The 15,385-nt window shown below is 37.9% G+C and overlaps 1 protein-coding gene across 3 annotated transcripts in view; it reads right to left on the bottom strand.

The window, feature by feature from the left end:
- Nucleotides 1–750: 750 nt before the first annotated feature.
- SPMAP2L (sperm microtubule associated protein 2 like) overlaps nt 751–15,385 on the bottom strand; it is a 52,468-nt gene continuing 37,833 nt past the window's right edge. Inside the window, exons 6-9 of one of the 3 annotated variants that reach the window (XM_036084282.2) lie at nt 12,064–12,178; nt 5,585–5,716; nt 3,046–3,221; nt 751–1,831 (exon numbers count right to left, since the gene is read on the bottom strand). In XM_036084282.2, coding sequence (XP_035940175.2) covers nt 1,744–1,831; nt 3,046–3,221; nt 5,585–5,716; nt 12,064–12,178 — 511 coding nt within the window. In that variant the 3' untranslated portion in view covers nt 751–1,743. Of the gene's footprint in view, nt 1,832–2,302; nt 2,541–3,045; nt 3,222–5,584; nt 5,717–12,063; nt 12,179–15,385 lie in introns of those variants that run through there. The other 2 variants (XM_036084281.2, XM_036084283.2) reach the window with 2 other exon arrangements.

Raw genomic sequence — 15,385 nt, 5'->3', positions numbered from 1 at the left:
CATACCTGGCATAAATGATCCATGGGGGAGACTAAGCCAGGTCTGCCTGATTCCAAAATGCAAGTTCAAAACTACTATATAATATTGCCTCTCCATAACACTAGTTATTTCCTTAACACAAAGCAATGGAGATGAACTCATCCATCTGTAAAATTGGTTTTCAGATAAGTTCATTTTCATGTAAATCTAGATATGTCATAAAACTTAGTTTCATTTGTAAAATACTGATCCATGGAGAGAATAAAACAAATTTTTTACTTTTTTATTGTTATGTTAATCACCATACATTATATCATTAGTTTTTGATGTAGTGTTCCACGATTCATTGTTTGTGCATAACACCCAGTGCTCCATGCAGAACGTGCCCTCTTTAATACCCATCACCCGGCTAACCCATCCTCCCACCCCCCTCCCCTCTAGAACCCTCAGTTTGTTTTTCAGAGTCCATCATCTCTCATGGTTCGTCTCCCCCTCCGATTTCTCCCCCTTCATTCTCCCCTTCCTGCTATCTTCTTTTTTTTTTTCTTAACATATATTGCATTATTTGTTTCAGAGGTACAGATCTGTGATTCAACAGTCTTGCACAATTCACAGTGCTCACCATAGCACATACCCTCCCCAATGTCTATCACCCAGCCACCCCATCCCTCCCACCCACCACCACTCCAGCAACCCTCAGTTTGTTTCTTGAGATTAAGAATTCCTCATATCAGTGAGGTCATATGATACATGTCTTTCTCTGATTGACGTACTTCGCTCAGCATAACACCCTCCGGTTCCATCCACGTTGTTGCAAATGGCAAGATCTCATTCCTTTTGATGGCTGCATAATATTCCATCATATATATATATATATATATATATATATACACCACATCTTCTTTATCCATTCATCTGTCGATGGACATCTTGGCTCTTTCCACAGTTTGGCTATTGTGGACATTGCTGCTATAAACATTGGGGTGCACGTACCCCTTCAGATCCCTACATTTGTATCTTTGGGGTAAATACAAAACAATTAAATTAAAAAAAACCTCTGGGCAGATGTAATTTGACAGAGAATTATAATGCTTACCAAATACCTTGCTTTCTCTGTCATTCCTGATAAACGACGCAGCCTGAGTGAAGGAACAGAGATTGGGGCAGGGGTGATTATTTAAGGTAACCTGTTCCCTAAACTTCATCTACAGATTATGAAATGCATTTCAAGTTATCCCAAAAGGTTTCGCCATTTCAGTGTTACTTCTCCGTTAAGGAGGGGAGGTTGGAAAAGCAACACAAAGAATTATTTCAATTCCCAGGACTTATTAGAGCAGGGACTGAGCAGAGTCTGGGGAATATGGATTTCTCCAGGAAAAGAAAAACAAACCCAGCAAACATAAGGAAGTGTTTCTTCAGGTCAGTCAGAGCAATGAGATGGCCAAGATGCTTGTGAGGAGATATAGTAAGGATAAGGCAGGCTCTCTGTTTCTCTTTTATTGCGTGCTCGAGTCTCCAAATCTGCTAAAGACATGACTACAGGTAACAGCAGGAATTGCTATTCGATGGTCACAGTGGTGTTCCCTGGAGGTCTCTATGGTTTTCGGGGGGATGTGGGAATATAAGGTGATGGGACCAGAGTAGGGAACTAAGTCACCTAATATGTTTTCTAGACACATAACTAGAGTCTGACTGACGTGGCTTTCTGTATTTAACGCACAAGAGGTTCTGCCAACTCATGGATCCTTGGAGAACACTGTGTTTTCAAAGCAGCTGGCTTGACTTTAAAGACATCTGGATCATAATATATAATGTGCACGGGAGACCTGAAATGGGGGAAAAAGAATGCGACCTGAAAAAAAATGAACAGAAAATGGAACTAACATTTCTCGACCATCCACTATGTGTGTTAGGCTCTATGATATTATTCTGTTTTGATTTTTCATAAGTGCCCCATGAAACAGGTGTCATGACCCCCATTGTATAGAGAAGGACATGAAGGCTCCGGGAAGTTATAAAAATGACCTGTGGTCAAATCCAGATTCATGTATCTATCAGATTCCAAAGCCTTGGCTCTTTCCACAGAAAGTTAATTCTGGAAAGTTTTCAATAATTGGGTAATGTTAAAACAAGCCCAGTAGTCCTCTGGTGGACTTAAATCAAATTTTTGAAGTTCCCACACTTAGCACCTTACCGCCAAATAATAACTTTGCCACTGGGGTAGACCCTGAGTACTTGATCTTATTTTTCCCTTTCCTTTGTCAATGAACAGAGAATGAGCTTCGTTTCATTGCTGTTGAACTTTATTTCTTTTAAAGGCAAAACACATTATAAAAATTTAAAAATATTATTTAAGAATGAACACATTCCCTGTTCCCTGAGCTGAAGACTTCTGTGACTTTTTCAGCTTCTCCTAGGTTTTCCTGATGATGCTTAAAAGGGGAATCAGGCATTATCTCATGAAGGAAACAATATGAACTGAGGTTCAGGCAAGTTAAGAAATCTTCTAAAAAGTAAACAGGAATTAGAGTCCATTTCTTCTTTGTTGAATGTATTATTTACTTCAAGTAGGTCATACATGTACATGATGCAAAAACATGAAAAAACACAAAAGCCCTATTTAATAAAAAATAAATCTTCCTCCCACCCAAGTTCCCTCGGGCCCCCCAAAAGTAAGCATTGTTACTAGCTTCTTGCATACTCTTCTGAGATTATAGGCACCTGCAAGCAAATATATGGCACGTATCTATTTTCTTAGAGTATTCTTAGCATTGTGTGCTCTGTTATGTACTTGTTTCACTTAACAATACGTTAGATAAATAATCCCATATCCACCCTTACAGAATTGTTTCCTATATCTAAGTTTCACTAGTCCACTAACCCTTTAACTGCTGCCTTCTATTTATGGTAAGACCATAGATTTGTCACAATTAATGTAACAAGTGAGATGTTTTTGAAAATTTCTTGTATTTCTACAATTACTTTCATTGGTCTTATTAGGTTAATTTTTCCCTCTCCCTAGCACCCCCAGCTTTCCTGTCCCATCTTAGCAATAAATTGACATACCTTGTATTTGGATTAGCTAGTTCTTGAATTCTGGGAGATATTTTGCAATGGATAGCAGCATAAGATACTGGCCAGTGGGCATCACGGTCAGGTAGATAATCTTGATGAAGAGGCCTGGCCTTAGCTAGAGCCATTATTCGAGGGCTAGGTTTGTATAGCAAGGCAGCACGGGATATCTATAGTGGAAGCAAAAAGATACAAAAATATATCCCAATTTTCACATCTCCCTCTCTTTACAGTGATGGCCCTAATTGAATCACCATCCAGGATTCTCTCCTGGATTACTGCAGCAGATTCCTCACTAGTCTCCCTGCTTCCATTTTTGCTCTGTACGATCTAGCCTTCACATACCAGTTACTGAGGAAGAGAATGAGCATTTAATGAGTGTATTCCATGAGCCAGACAGTGTTCTAAGTGGGGCACCTACATTATTCCCACTTAATCATCATAATAACCCTATGAGGTATGTACTTTCTGAAGCCCAAGTCAGATTATGTCACTCTCAGGCTTTAAAACCTTCTAGTGGTTTCCCATTTTGCTATGAATAATATTTAGACCCCCTACTGTGGCCTAGAAGGCCCTACATGATCTGATTGCTATCCCAGTGCTCTGACCTCATCTGCCTCCCCTCCCCACCTTGATCACGATGATCCTTGCCACACAAAGCCCCTCTGATCCAGCTCTTTCCACCTTGGGACTTTTGCACCTGCTAGTTCCTCTGCTTGAAAGCTTCTTTCCTCAACTTTGTCATGGCTGCTCTTCATTATTCAAGTCTCTAGACTCAAACATCACGTTCTCAAGGACATCTTCCTTCACCATCCAAGATACATCAACCTTTCTGATAACCCTCCTCTACAGTACACTTATTCAGTCTTCTTTATAGCATTTACCAACACCTCACTTTGCTCACTTATCTCTTTGTCGGTATGTTTATTGTCTGCTTCTCCCCACTAGAATATAAACTTCTTGAAAGAAATACATGTTTGCGGGTGCCTGGGTGGCTCAGTTGGTTAAGCGACTGCCTTCGGCTCAGGTCATGATCCTGGAGTCCCTGGATCGAGTCCCGCATCAGGCTCCCTGCTCGGCAGGGAGCCTGCTTCTCCCTCTGACCCTCCCCCCTCTCATGTGCTCTCTCTCTCTCTCTCTCATTCTCTGTCTCAAATAAATAAATAAAATCTTAAAAAAAAAAAAGAAATACATGTTTGCCAAAAGCTAGAGTAAGTGCATAACTGGTGTGGAATATATGTTGATTGATTGATCAACTCCTTCTGGTCTTTGAAAATCACACCTGCCAGGTTGCTTTTCTATTATGTTGCTTTATTGGTAAAATTGGAAGGATGACATACAGCTCCTATTCTCTCTCTCTTAAATGCTCACTCGCAAGAATCATGATGGATAACAAACACCCCTCTGTAGCCCTGAAAGTACTATTTTGCACTGGTATGGACTTGTTTGGGGTTCTAAGAGTATGATTATCTGCAGTGGTATCACTTTTTAAAAAGATCTTTTATAAACTCCCAAACAAACCTAGCAACTAAAGAAAAATAACTGTAACCCCCATTTTATATACCAAAAAACTGAAAATAAAGTGATTTGTCCAAGGGTCACAAGGCAAGTCACTTTAGCAAACTCAAGATGCTTTCTTGAGGGGTTTTGAATCCCAGGCTAGTTTTATTTCCTAACTGAATTCCATATCATATCCTCAGTTCTTAGAGGGTAAAATTTATCCAACCTCCTTGGCAACATGATCATTAGATATTTACTGAAAACTCAATTGTATTGGGCACCAAGTTGTCACTACAATGAATAGAGGGGAGTGTCAAGGAGGAAGAGGGAGGGAAGCCACTGAATGTGTGAGGCTCTATGCTGAGTACCAATGCCTTCTCTATTATTTCAAATCACAACAGACCTCCCAGTGGGAACTGTTAACTTTATAATCTCTTTGCTCACCTTGTTCCACCCAACTTCAAGGTCATCCCCACTTTAATACTCTGGCACATGTTCTTCCCTTTACTAGAATATTCTTTTCTCAGACCTTCACCTAGCTGACTCCTTCTTGTCACTCAGGTTTCACACCAGATATCCCATCCTTAGAGAGCCTTTCCCTGACTACCGTATACAAAGTAGCTTATTCCCCACCCTCACCCATAGTCAGTCATTTCCTATTTTATTTTCTTCATCGCCTTCGACCCTTATTTTTTGTCTCTCTCCATCTTGTTCACTGGGAATGATGGCTGGCACACAGTAGGCATTCAAATACTTGAATGAATAAATAAGGCTCAGGAACACTGTCACATCACAGAGCTAGTGGTGAGGCTGGAATTTGAACCCAGCTCTTACTGATTCCAAAGCCCATGCTCTTTGCCCTCTATCCCCAGTCTCTCTACATATCTTGCAGCTAGGTCTTCCTTCATGCCACAGACCACTCTTTCAAGATTATCTTTCCCAATGACCTTGGCCTATGCACTATAGTAGCAAAACAGCACCCCAGGAACAACCAAAAAGTGAGGTGAAGGATGCCAAGGCAGTGGTGGCTTACAGGACGGATGGGCAGTTCAGTTCGTTCTCTTTCAAAGCACAGACCCTCAATCTTGATCCTTGGATGGGCAAGGTCTACAGTTCTTGGAGTTGCAACAGCAGTCAGGGCAGGAACTGAAATCTCGGTTTCAATCTAGGGGAGAAAAACAAAATAGGGTCTGTAAGTATCAAATAATAAATACCATCTCCATCAAGGTTACAAAGAACTGTCTGACCTCGACCAGAATTCTCAGCAAATCCAGCAGAAAGGATGAGAGTCTTGCAGTAACCCATGATCATAGCTGAAAGGATCAATTTCAGTCTTTCTCAAATTAGGTTGTATGGAATCCAACCCAGCTTTTCAGGAACTTACTGTTAAACTAAAGATGGGGAGGAAATGGCAACATTACATATTGACTAAGAGATAAATGGTAATGCTGATTTGTGGAATGAAAAACTCAGCCAAGAGGGAAGGCTCAGGCCTACTACATGAGAACACAGTCTAAGTGGGGGAGCTCTGCTTTGTTCTTAACTGCTTTTGCCCTTTGGAAACTGGGACTCACGTTATCACAAATCCCCATACTTAAAGTGAATTCAAGTGGTTCTCTTCTAATTGGAACAGGTAAGAAAAAGAAACCAAAGCCAAGAGGAAGAAAGGCAGAATCACATTCTCCATAGACAATGCTGTTAGTCCCCCAAGTCATTTCTCACTGTCTGAATTGTGGAAATGTGTTCAATTTACATGGTCTTCTATTTCAATTACTAGTATTCAAACTCAAAACTTACCACAAGACTTTGAGAGGGAATATAATCGATAATTGGAAATAAAATAAGGTTTTAACTGTGGGCAGAAAAATAATATAGAAGGTATGTTGCAAATCCCTTTTTGTGTTAAGACAGTGATGATACTGACAGTGTTTTACATGTACTAATTCATTTATTCCTCACCTAGGGTATCATTTTTATTTGCATTTCACTCATGGAGAAACTAAGGTACTATATGAAGTTCAGAAATTTACTTAAGTTTTTATAGTGAATAGGTTGCACAGCTGGGATTCAAACCTAAGATCCTATCTGTCTGCACAATTCCATGATAAGAGAATCTTTCTTGGATTTTCCCACTCTTCTTCTGATATCTCTCAATACTTTATTTATTCTCTTTTATGAGTATCAAATAATCTTAATTATTTACCTATAGGTCTATGGTTTCTTCTAAATTGAAATTTACTTTAAGGAACGGTTTTATTATTCTTGTTGTATCCTGTATTATATAATTGATTAAGAAATACTTGTTTAATGAATTGAGTAAATGAATGATTTATTTCCTTTTTTGATTATAAGCCTTAATTGAAAACAGCGGTTGTCATATATTTCTTTGATTTTCCCAGAGTCTGATAGGAGACAAAGCTTTATTTATTGGAAATGATTAATTAGTACTTCATGGAATTGTACAGACACTAAGCGCAGATTGCTTCAATAGTAAATTCTATCAAATATTTAAGAGGAAGAAATAATATAAATCTTATATAAACCTACAAAGAATAATAAATACAACTAATCTATGGTGATAGGAATCTGGAAGTGGTTGACTCTAGGGCAGGGGTAGAGTGGAATTGACTAGAAACAGGAGGAAAATTTTGGGGATAATGTTTTGTATATTGATTGAGGTGGTTATTGAATGGATATATACATTTGTTAAAAGCTCATTAAACTATACACTTAAGATCTATGCATTTTATATCAATTATAACTCCAGAATTTCAAAATATAAGCTGGGAAAAATACATAGACATATGACGAAGAATACCTCTAATATGTAAAGAACTGTTATGAATCAATAAAAAATATACAGACCAGTAGAAAAATAAATAAAGCCACGAATAGACAAGTTTACAAAAGAAAACTACACAGGTAAATAAATGTTGGGAACTATTAAATTTATTAGTAATCAGAAAAATGAAAGCATTTTTATTAATGAGATAGCATTTTTAAAATTAACATTTTGTAAAATAAATAATATCTAATGTTGGCAAGAGTGCAGTGTAAAAGTCAGCCCAAATAATGCAAGTGAATATGTAAATCAAAATCACTTTTGTTGGAACACATTTTGGGATAATATATGAATCACCTCAAAAATGTTCATACACTTAATCTGGTAACTTTACTTCTCAAATTTTTGTTCTCAGAAAATAATCAGATTGAGAATGATTGGGGAGGAACATGTTGGTAAAATGACCTTATAAATTAGGACAGTAAGTTAGATAAAGCCATGTGAGATATGCAGAGTACAGGTGGTCAATACTCAAAGGTATCTGCTAAATATAAAATAAGAGTCTTCAAAGTCAAAATCTCTTGAGTCAACGATTTAAAAAATCTACACAGGTTGATTAGTCTGAATAGGAGCTTCGGACATCTATAAGTAGAGAGAATGATAGATATGAACTAAGTGAGTTATGAAACCAACACTTTTTAAGTTTTGTAGTCTCTGACAAAGTTACCATAAAAAGAGACTCAGTATGACATTCACAGAGGTAAAAGACCTTCTACAGGGGAGCCTGGGTAGCTCAGTCAGTTAAGCGTCTGCCTTCGGCTCAGGTCATGATCCTGGGGTCCTAGGATCAAGCCCCACGTCAGGCTCCCTGCTCAGCCGGGAGCCTGCTTCTCCCTCCCTCTTCCTCATGCTCTCTCTCTCTCTCGAACTCTCTGTCTCTCAAGTAAATAAATAAAATTAAAAAAAAAAAAGACCTCTACAGTTCATCCATCCAAAGTCTCTGGTGACAAGTAACCTAAGGTACCTGTAACAGTAACTTGGCTTCCTTTGTGGGAATGTGTATTTTAAAACTGGGAAGATTCAGCATTAACTGTAAAAAAGTTAAGAGAATCAAAATCATAGAATTAATACTTTGTGTTAAGAATAAGTATGTGCAATGGAGCACCTGGGTGGCTCAGCTGGTCAAGCGTCTGACTCTTGATTTTGGCTCAGGTCATGATCTTGGGGTTGTGAGATGGAGCTCTGTGTCGAGCTCTGCATTCTGTGGGAAGTCTGCTTGAGATTTTAACTCTCTCCCTCTCCCTCTGCCCCTTCCCCCTGCTCTCTCTCTCTCCCCCTCAAATAAATAAATAAATAAATCTTTAAAAAAAAAAAAGAATAAGTAGTGCAACAATTGATGAAATTTGGACATGGACCATGGAGTATTTATCAATTAAACTTCCTGATTTTGATAATAATTCTGTGGTTACATAAGATAATGATCTTGTTCTTAAGAAATACACACTGAAGTATTTAGGAAAATGGGTGTATGATGTCTGTACCTCTCAAAAATGATTCAGGAAAAAAATTAAATACACACACAGACACACACACATACACACACCCTACATGGAGGAGAGAGAATGAAAAAACAAATGGAACAAAATGTTACTTCTTGCATTTTTTTCAGTAACTTAGAAATTATTAAAATAAAAAGTACGTGTATATTACTAAAGTTAAAAGCATGTGCATGAGGGCGCCTGGCTAGCTCAGTCAGTGGAGCATGTGACTCTTGATCCTGGGGTCATGAGTCTGAGCCCCACATTGGGTGTAGAGTTTACTAAAAACAAATCAAAACAGGGGCGCCTGGGTGGCTCAGATGGTTAAGCATCTGCCTTCGGCTCAGGTCATGATCCCAGGGTCCTGGGATCCAGCCCCGCATCGAGCCCCGCATCGGGCTCCCTGCTCAGCGGGGGGCCTGCTTCTCCCCCTCCCTCTGCTTCTCCCCCTGCTCATATTCTCTATCTCTGTGTCTCGAATGAATAAATAAAAAAACCTTTAAAAAAAAACAAAACAAAACAAAACAAAATAAAAGCATGTCCATGTTTAAGAGAATTTGGTCTATTAGAGTGTTAACCCTACAACTGCAACTTGAAACGTATAATTGAGTATTTGACTTAGAATTATAACATTAAGTTGAAATCTTAAGTTTATGTCATTCTGATAACATTGAAACTTTAAGTTCACCATATTTATAAATTTGATATATTTGATTTTTAAATAGTATTTAATATTTGAAATTTTGTTTGTTAATGTAGATGGTTGAAGTAAAATGCTTAAAAAAGAAATCAAATTAAAATATTAACAAATATAATTTAAATTATTTGAAGGTATTTGATTACATTTAGAAACCAAATCAAACATTATTCAGAACTCTTCAAAGTCATTGTTAAAGACTGCTAGAATTATAAACAGTGTAATAAAACTTGCAAGCTAAACGTAAAAGCCTAAGAAAGAGATTTTTAATTTAAAGTTTTAAAAATGGACTATTAATTATTTAAATCAAGAGCATACCTCTGAACAGTCTTTTCTGTATACAAAACCATGCTCAAGGATACCAAGGTTTTTTTCTTGAGTGGCTATAAATTCTTTGCCACTTCTCTCATTGACAGGTGGGGTTTGTGTCCCTGCCCCCTTGAATCCGGTGACTTGGAACTGTATCAATCAACAGAGTATGACTGCAGAGTATGACTGTGACATTATGTGACTTCCAAGACCAAATCATAAAAAAACATGCAGCTGCCACGTGGTTGTTTTGGAATGCTCACCCTTGAAACACTCCATTTTAGAATATTCCTTCTCAGAATATAGCCGCTATGCGGAGAAAAGTCTCAGCCACATGGAGAGGCCCCATGAAAGTGCTCCTGTGAATATTCCCAACTGAGTCTAGCCTTTAAGTCACATCAGCCTGGGCACCACATACATCTGTTGCTATGGACAGACTGTTTATGTCCCCCTCAAATTCATACGTTGAAGTCCTAATCCTCAATGTGATAATAGTAGGAGGTGAGGCCTTTGGGAGGTAATTAGGTTTAGATGAGGTCATGAGGGTAGAACCCTCATAGTGGGACTGGTGTCCTTATGAGAGATAAGAACTCTTTCTCTGTGCACACACAAAGAAGAAGTCATGTGGAGCACACAGCAAGATGGTGGTTGGCTGCAAACCAGGAATAGGATCTTCATCAAGAAGAGAATCTGGTGGCACCTTGATGTTGGATTTCTTGGTCTCCAGAACTGTGAGAAATAAATGTCTTTCAAGCCACCCAGTCTTTGGTATTTTGTTATAGCAGCCCTAGCTGACTACGGTAGGAACTTTCAGCCCCCTACCATTTCAGACAACCAAGCCATTAGAGATATCCCAACTGAGAGATTTCTAACTCACAAAATCCTTGAGCGTAATAAAATGCTTGTTGTTTTACACCACTAAGTTTGGTAGGAAGCAACAGATAACCAAATCACAACTCACAACTTTAAGAACTGGTTCTCTGTATTGATTCTAGATTATCTGTAATTTGTTTTCTGAGCTGATTAGATTTAAAGGTATTAATGATACTTTTGCCAGTAGTTAAAAAAAAAAAAAAAGTACTGGTAGTGCATAGCATGCATTGGCAAAATAAAAAGCAAGACTTTGGGTGACCAAGCAGCTGCTGCCAGAAATTATTTTAGTGAAATAAACAAGTATAATGGGATTAGTTGGTTGTTTCTTTTTATTTAAGATTTTATTTATTTATTTATTCGTCAGAGAAAGAGAGAGAGAGCACAAGCAGGGGGAGCGGCAGGCAGAGAGAGAAGCAGGCTCTCCACTGAGCAGGGAGCCCGAGGTGGGACTTGATCCCAGGACCCTGGGATCATGACCTGAACTGAAGGCAGATGCTTAGCCAACCGAGCAAACCCAGGCTTCCCTAGTTGGTTGTCTCTAAGTGCACTAGAGAAAGTGAGTTAAGAAATGACTGGCTCGGGCCTCTAAGTTCCCACCTTAATGTCTGGGTAAGGGACCAGAAAGTTTCTGTAACTTCCCTAAAAGAAACCTTTATATTCTATGGTCATAGGGATGAAAATTCTGAAAACCAAGCTCACAATCGAATTCTGTGAGTGGGTTAATTACAGTGCAAACTGAATTATCAAATTTGTATGGTCTCCTATGTTAAAGTTAGAGCAATGATTGGGAAGGAATAGGACCTTGGAAATTGGGATAGGGATATATGGGCAGATTCCAACAAAGCTGGGGACTTTAAGCCCCTAAGTACTGCTGAACCTTCCTTACCAATACAATCAGCCATACTTCCCCTGCCTGAAGGGGTTAGAGTTCCCTTGCCTGAAGAACCTGTAATAGTTTCCCCTGAGGTAGATACCTTCCAGGTAGCTGCTGACCTATCCCTACTATCTGTCATTGCTTCTAGATTTATAACCAGACCCAAGTTCCAACTGCCAAAACAGCTTTCCATGGACTTCTCTATCAGCTTCCATAATTGCTTACGGTCTAATTCTGCATTGTTGTTCTGCTTCTCTGATCAAATCCTAGGTGACACAATAGGCATAGAGGAGGTAGGCAGAAAAGTTCATATGATGAGAGGGGAAAATAAACAGGGAGAAAAGTGAAATATACCTAGAAATAAGAGGAGAGCATGTTACAGTTATAAACGTGTTGTTAACAAAATCAATCAGGAACTGTTTCTTTCAGATGGACTTACCCTTTTTGGAGGAACGTAGTTTGGATTTATGGCTTTGGCTATTGAGAGTTGTAATATCCGGGCAGAAGGATAAGAGATTTGAAGAGAATCTCTTGTTAAGTAATCATTGTAAGGCCTATATGCAAATGGAACATGAAATATTATAATCATTGGAGGAAAAATAATTGCATTTTTTCATTGCTGTACTCAACCTCTGATCAATTATGTATAATTTTTCCTACCTCAGAAACTTCTTTTCCCATAATCATTAGTGTTTTTTTCTACCAGATTGGTATTTCCTAAAGTTTTTTTTACTATGATCCACAGTAAGAAGTTATATTGTGATACAGTATATGTAAATCTGTGTGTGTGTGTGCGCGCGCATGTATCTGAAACAAAATTATTATGAAACAATGCTTGCCCTGAGCAAGGTATTCTGATTTTTAAAATTTCATTTGATTTTATTAAAAAAAAACTGGAATCAATTTCATGATCCACTGATGGGTTGAGACTTGCAGTTTAAACTTTACTTCCTACCAAAACCTCATATTAAATTCCTGAGATAAAAAATTCCAGTCACTACCAAGGACCCCTCTGTGATAGCCAGTCTCCTCTGCAGTGCAGTTTGAGATGGTGCTGCTCATAACTCCCAGCAGCTTGGCCAATTTTCATAGGCTGTTCCCCACATATTCCTTTCCTGGTACAAAAACCTATCAACCACAAACCTACAAACCTAATATGAAAAAAGTTTTTCACAAATAAATATATGATTACCCTCTAGGGGTAGTCTGTTAGTTTTTAAAAATGATACACAATTAACATACCATAGAGTTTACCTTTTTAAAGTGTACAATTCAGGGGTTTCTAGCATATTCACAAAGTTATGTAACTACTGTCACTATCTAAATTCAGAATGTTTTCATCATCCCAAAGAGAAACCCCATACTGATTAACAGTCCCTCTCCATTACTTCATTCCCCAACCCTGTGCCCCCAGAACCACTATCTATTTTCTGTTTCTATGGATTTGCCTATTTTGGAAATTTCAAATAAATGGAATCATACAAATATGTAGCCTTTTGTATCTGGCTTCCTTCACTTAGCATATTTTCAAGATTCATGTAGCAGCACATCATTCTTTTTTATGGCTGAATAATATTCCATTAAATGATTTACCACATTTTGTTTAACCATTCATCCATGATAAATATTCGAGTTGTTTCCACTTTCTGGCAATTATGAAATGCTGCTATGAATATTCATGTACAAGTTTTTGTGTGAGCATAAACTTTTAGTTCTCTTGGGTACATGCCTAGAAATAGAATGCTGATCATATAACTGTATTCTTAACATTTTGAGGAGCTAGAAAGTGGTTTTCCACTTAAGCTGCACCATTTTGCATTCTAACCAGCAATGTAGGAGGGTTTCAGTTTCTCCACATCCTCACCAATACATATTATTTTCTATTAATTATTATTATTATTGCCATTCTAGAAGGTTTAAAGTAGTATCTTGTCATTTTAATGTGTATTTCGAAGACGACTAGTGATATTTGGCATCTTCGTATGTGTTTCCTGTTCATCTGTATGTCTTCTTTGGAGAAATGTCTATTCAAATAATTTGCCCATTTTCTAAATTGTGTTGACTTTTTTTGTATAGTTCTAAAAATTATATATATATATATTCTGAATACTAGTCCCTTATCAGATATATGATTTTCAAATATTTTCTCCCAATTTGTGGGTTATCTTTTTACTTTCTTGATAGTGTCCTTTGATGCACAAAAGTTTTTACTTTTGATGAAATCCAATTTATTTTTTGTCATGTGTTTTTGTTGTCATATCTAAGAAACCATTGCCTAAGTCACAGAGATTGATGTCTGTGTTTTTCTAAGGGTTTTTATAATTTTATCTCTTATATTTATAGGTCTGTGATCCATTTTATTTTTTTTAAGATTTTTAAATTTTTTATTTTATTATTATTATTATTTTTTAAGTAGGCTCCATGCCCACCTGAGATCAAGACCTGAGCTGAGATCAAGAGTCTGACACTGAACTGACTGAGCTACCCAGGCACCCCTAAGATTTTTTTATTTTTCAGTAATCTCCACATTCAATGTAGGACTCAAACTCACAACCCCGAGATAAAGAGTCACATGCTCTTCTGACGGAGCCAGCCTGTGATCCATTTTAAATGAATTTTTCTGTATGATGTGAAGTAGGGGTTCAATTTCATTTGGATGTCCAATTATCCCAGCACTATTTGTTTAAAAGACTATTTTCCCCCAATTAAATTGTCTTGGCGGGGCTCCTGGGTGGCTCAGTCATTAAGCATCTGCCTTCAGCTCAGGTCATGATCCCAGGGTCCTGGGATTGAGACCCGCATCAGGCTCCCTGCTCAGCGGGAAGCCTGCTTCTCCCCTCTCCCACCCCCCCGCTTGTGTTCCCTCTCTCACTGTCTCTCTCTGTCAAATAAATAAATAAAATCTTAAAAATAAATAAATAAATAAATAAATAAATAAATAAATAGTCTTGGCATTCTTGTCAAAAATAAATTGACCATAAATATAAGGATTAACTTCTGGACTCTCAGTTCTATTCCATAGATTTATATGTCTATTGTTATGCCAGTATCATGCTGTCTTGATTACTGTAGCTTTTAAATAAGTTTTCAGGGGCACCTGGGTGGCTCAGTTGGTCGAGCGTCTGCCTTCGGCTTAGGTCATGATCCCAGGGTCCTGGGACAGCACCCCACATTGGGCTCCCTGCTCAGTGGGGAATCTGCTTCTCTCTCTCCCTCTGCCCCCCCCACTCATGCTCTCTCTCTCTCTCTCTAATAAATAAATAAAAAATCTTTAAAAATAAATAAGTAAGTTTTCAATATGTTTTTCTCAAGATTGTTTCTCGCTATGCTAGGTCCCTTGCTTTTCTATATGAATTTTAGAATTGCCTTGTCAATTTATACCAAAAATTGCAGCCGGTTATCAATAGGAATTGCACTGAATATGTAGATCAATCTGGAGAGTTACCATCATAACAAAATTAAGACTTCCAATCCATGAACAGGAAATGTCTTTCCATTTATTTAAGTCTTCGATTTCTTTTAACAATGTTTGTAGTCTTCAGTGTTCATGCCTTGAACTTCTTTTGTTAAGTATTTTGTTCTTTTATTATTTTTAATTTTAGTAAAATACATATAACATAAAATTTACCATCTTAGCCATTCTTTTTTTAAGATTTATTTATTTATTTGAGAGAAAGAGAGAGAGAGCACAAGTAGCAGGGGGCAGAGGGAGAGAATCTTCAGACTCCCCACTGAGCATGGAGCCCAATACGGGACTCGAT

The sequence above is a fragment of the Halichoerus grypus genome, chromosome 3 (assembly GCF_964656455.1).
Source record: "Halichoerus grypus chromosome 3, mHalGry1.hap1.1, whole genome shotgun sequence".
In the NCBI taxonomy this organism is placed as follows: domain Eukaryota; kingdom Metazoa; phylum Chordata; class Mammalia; order Carnivora; family Phocidae; genus Halichoerus; species Halichoerus grypus.
This window is presented reverse-complemented; position numbering and strand designations above follow the sequence as displayed.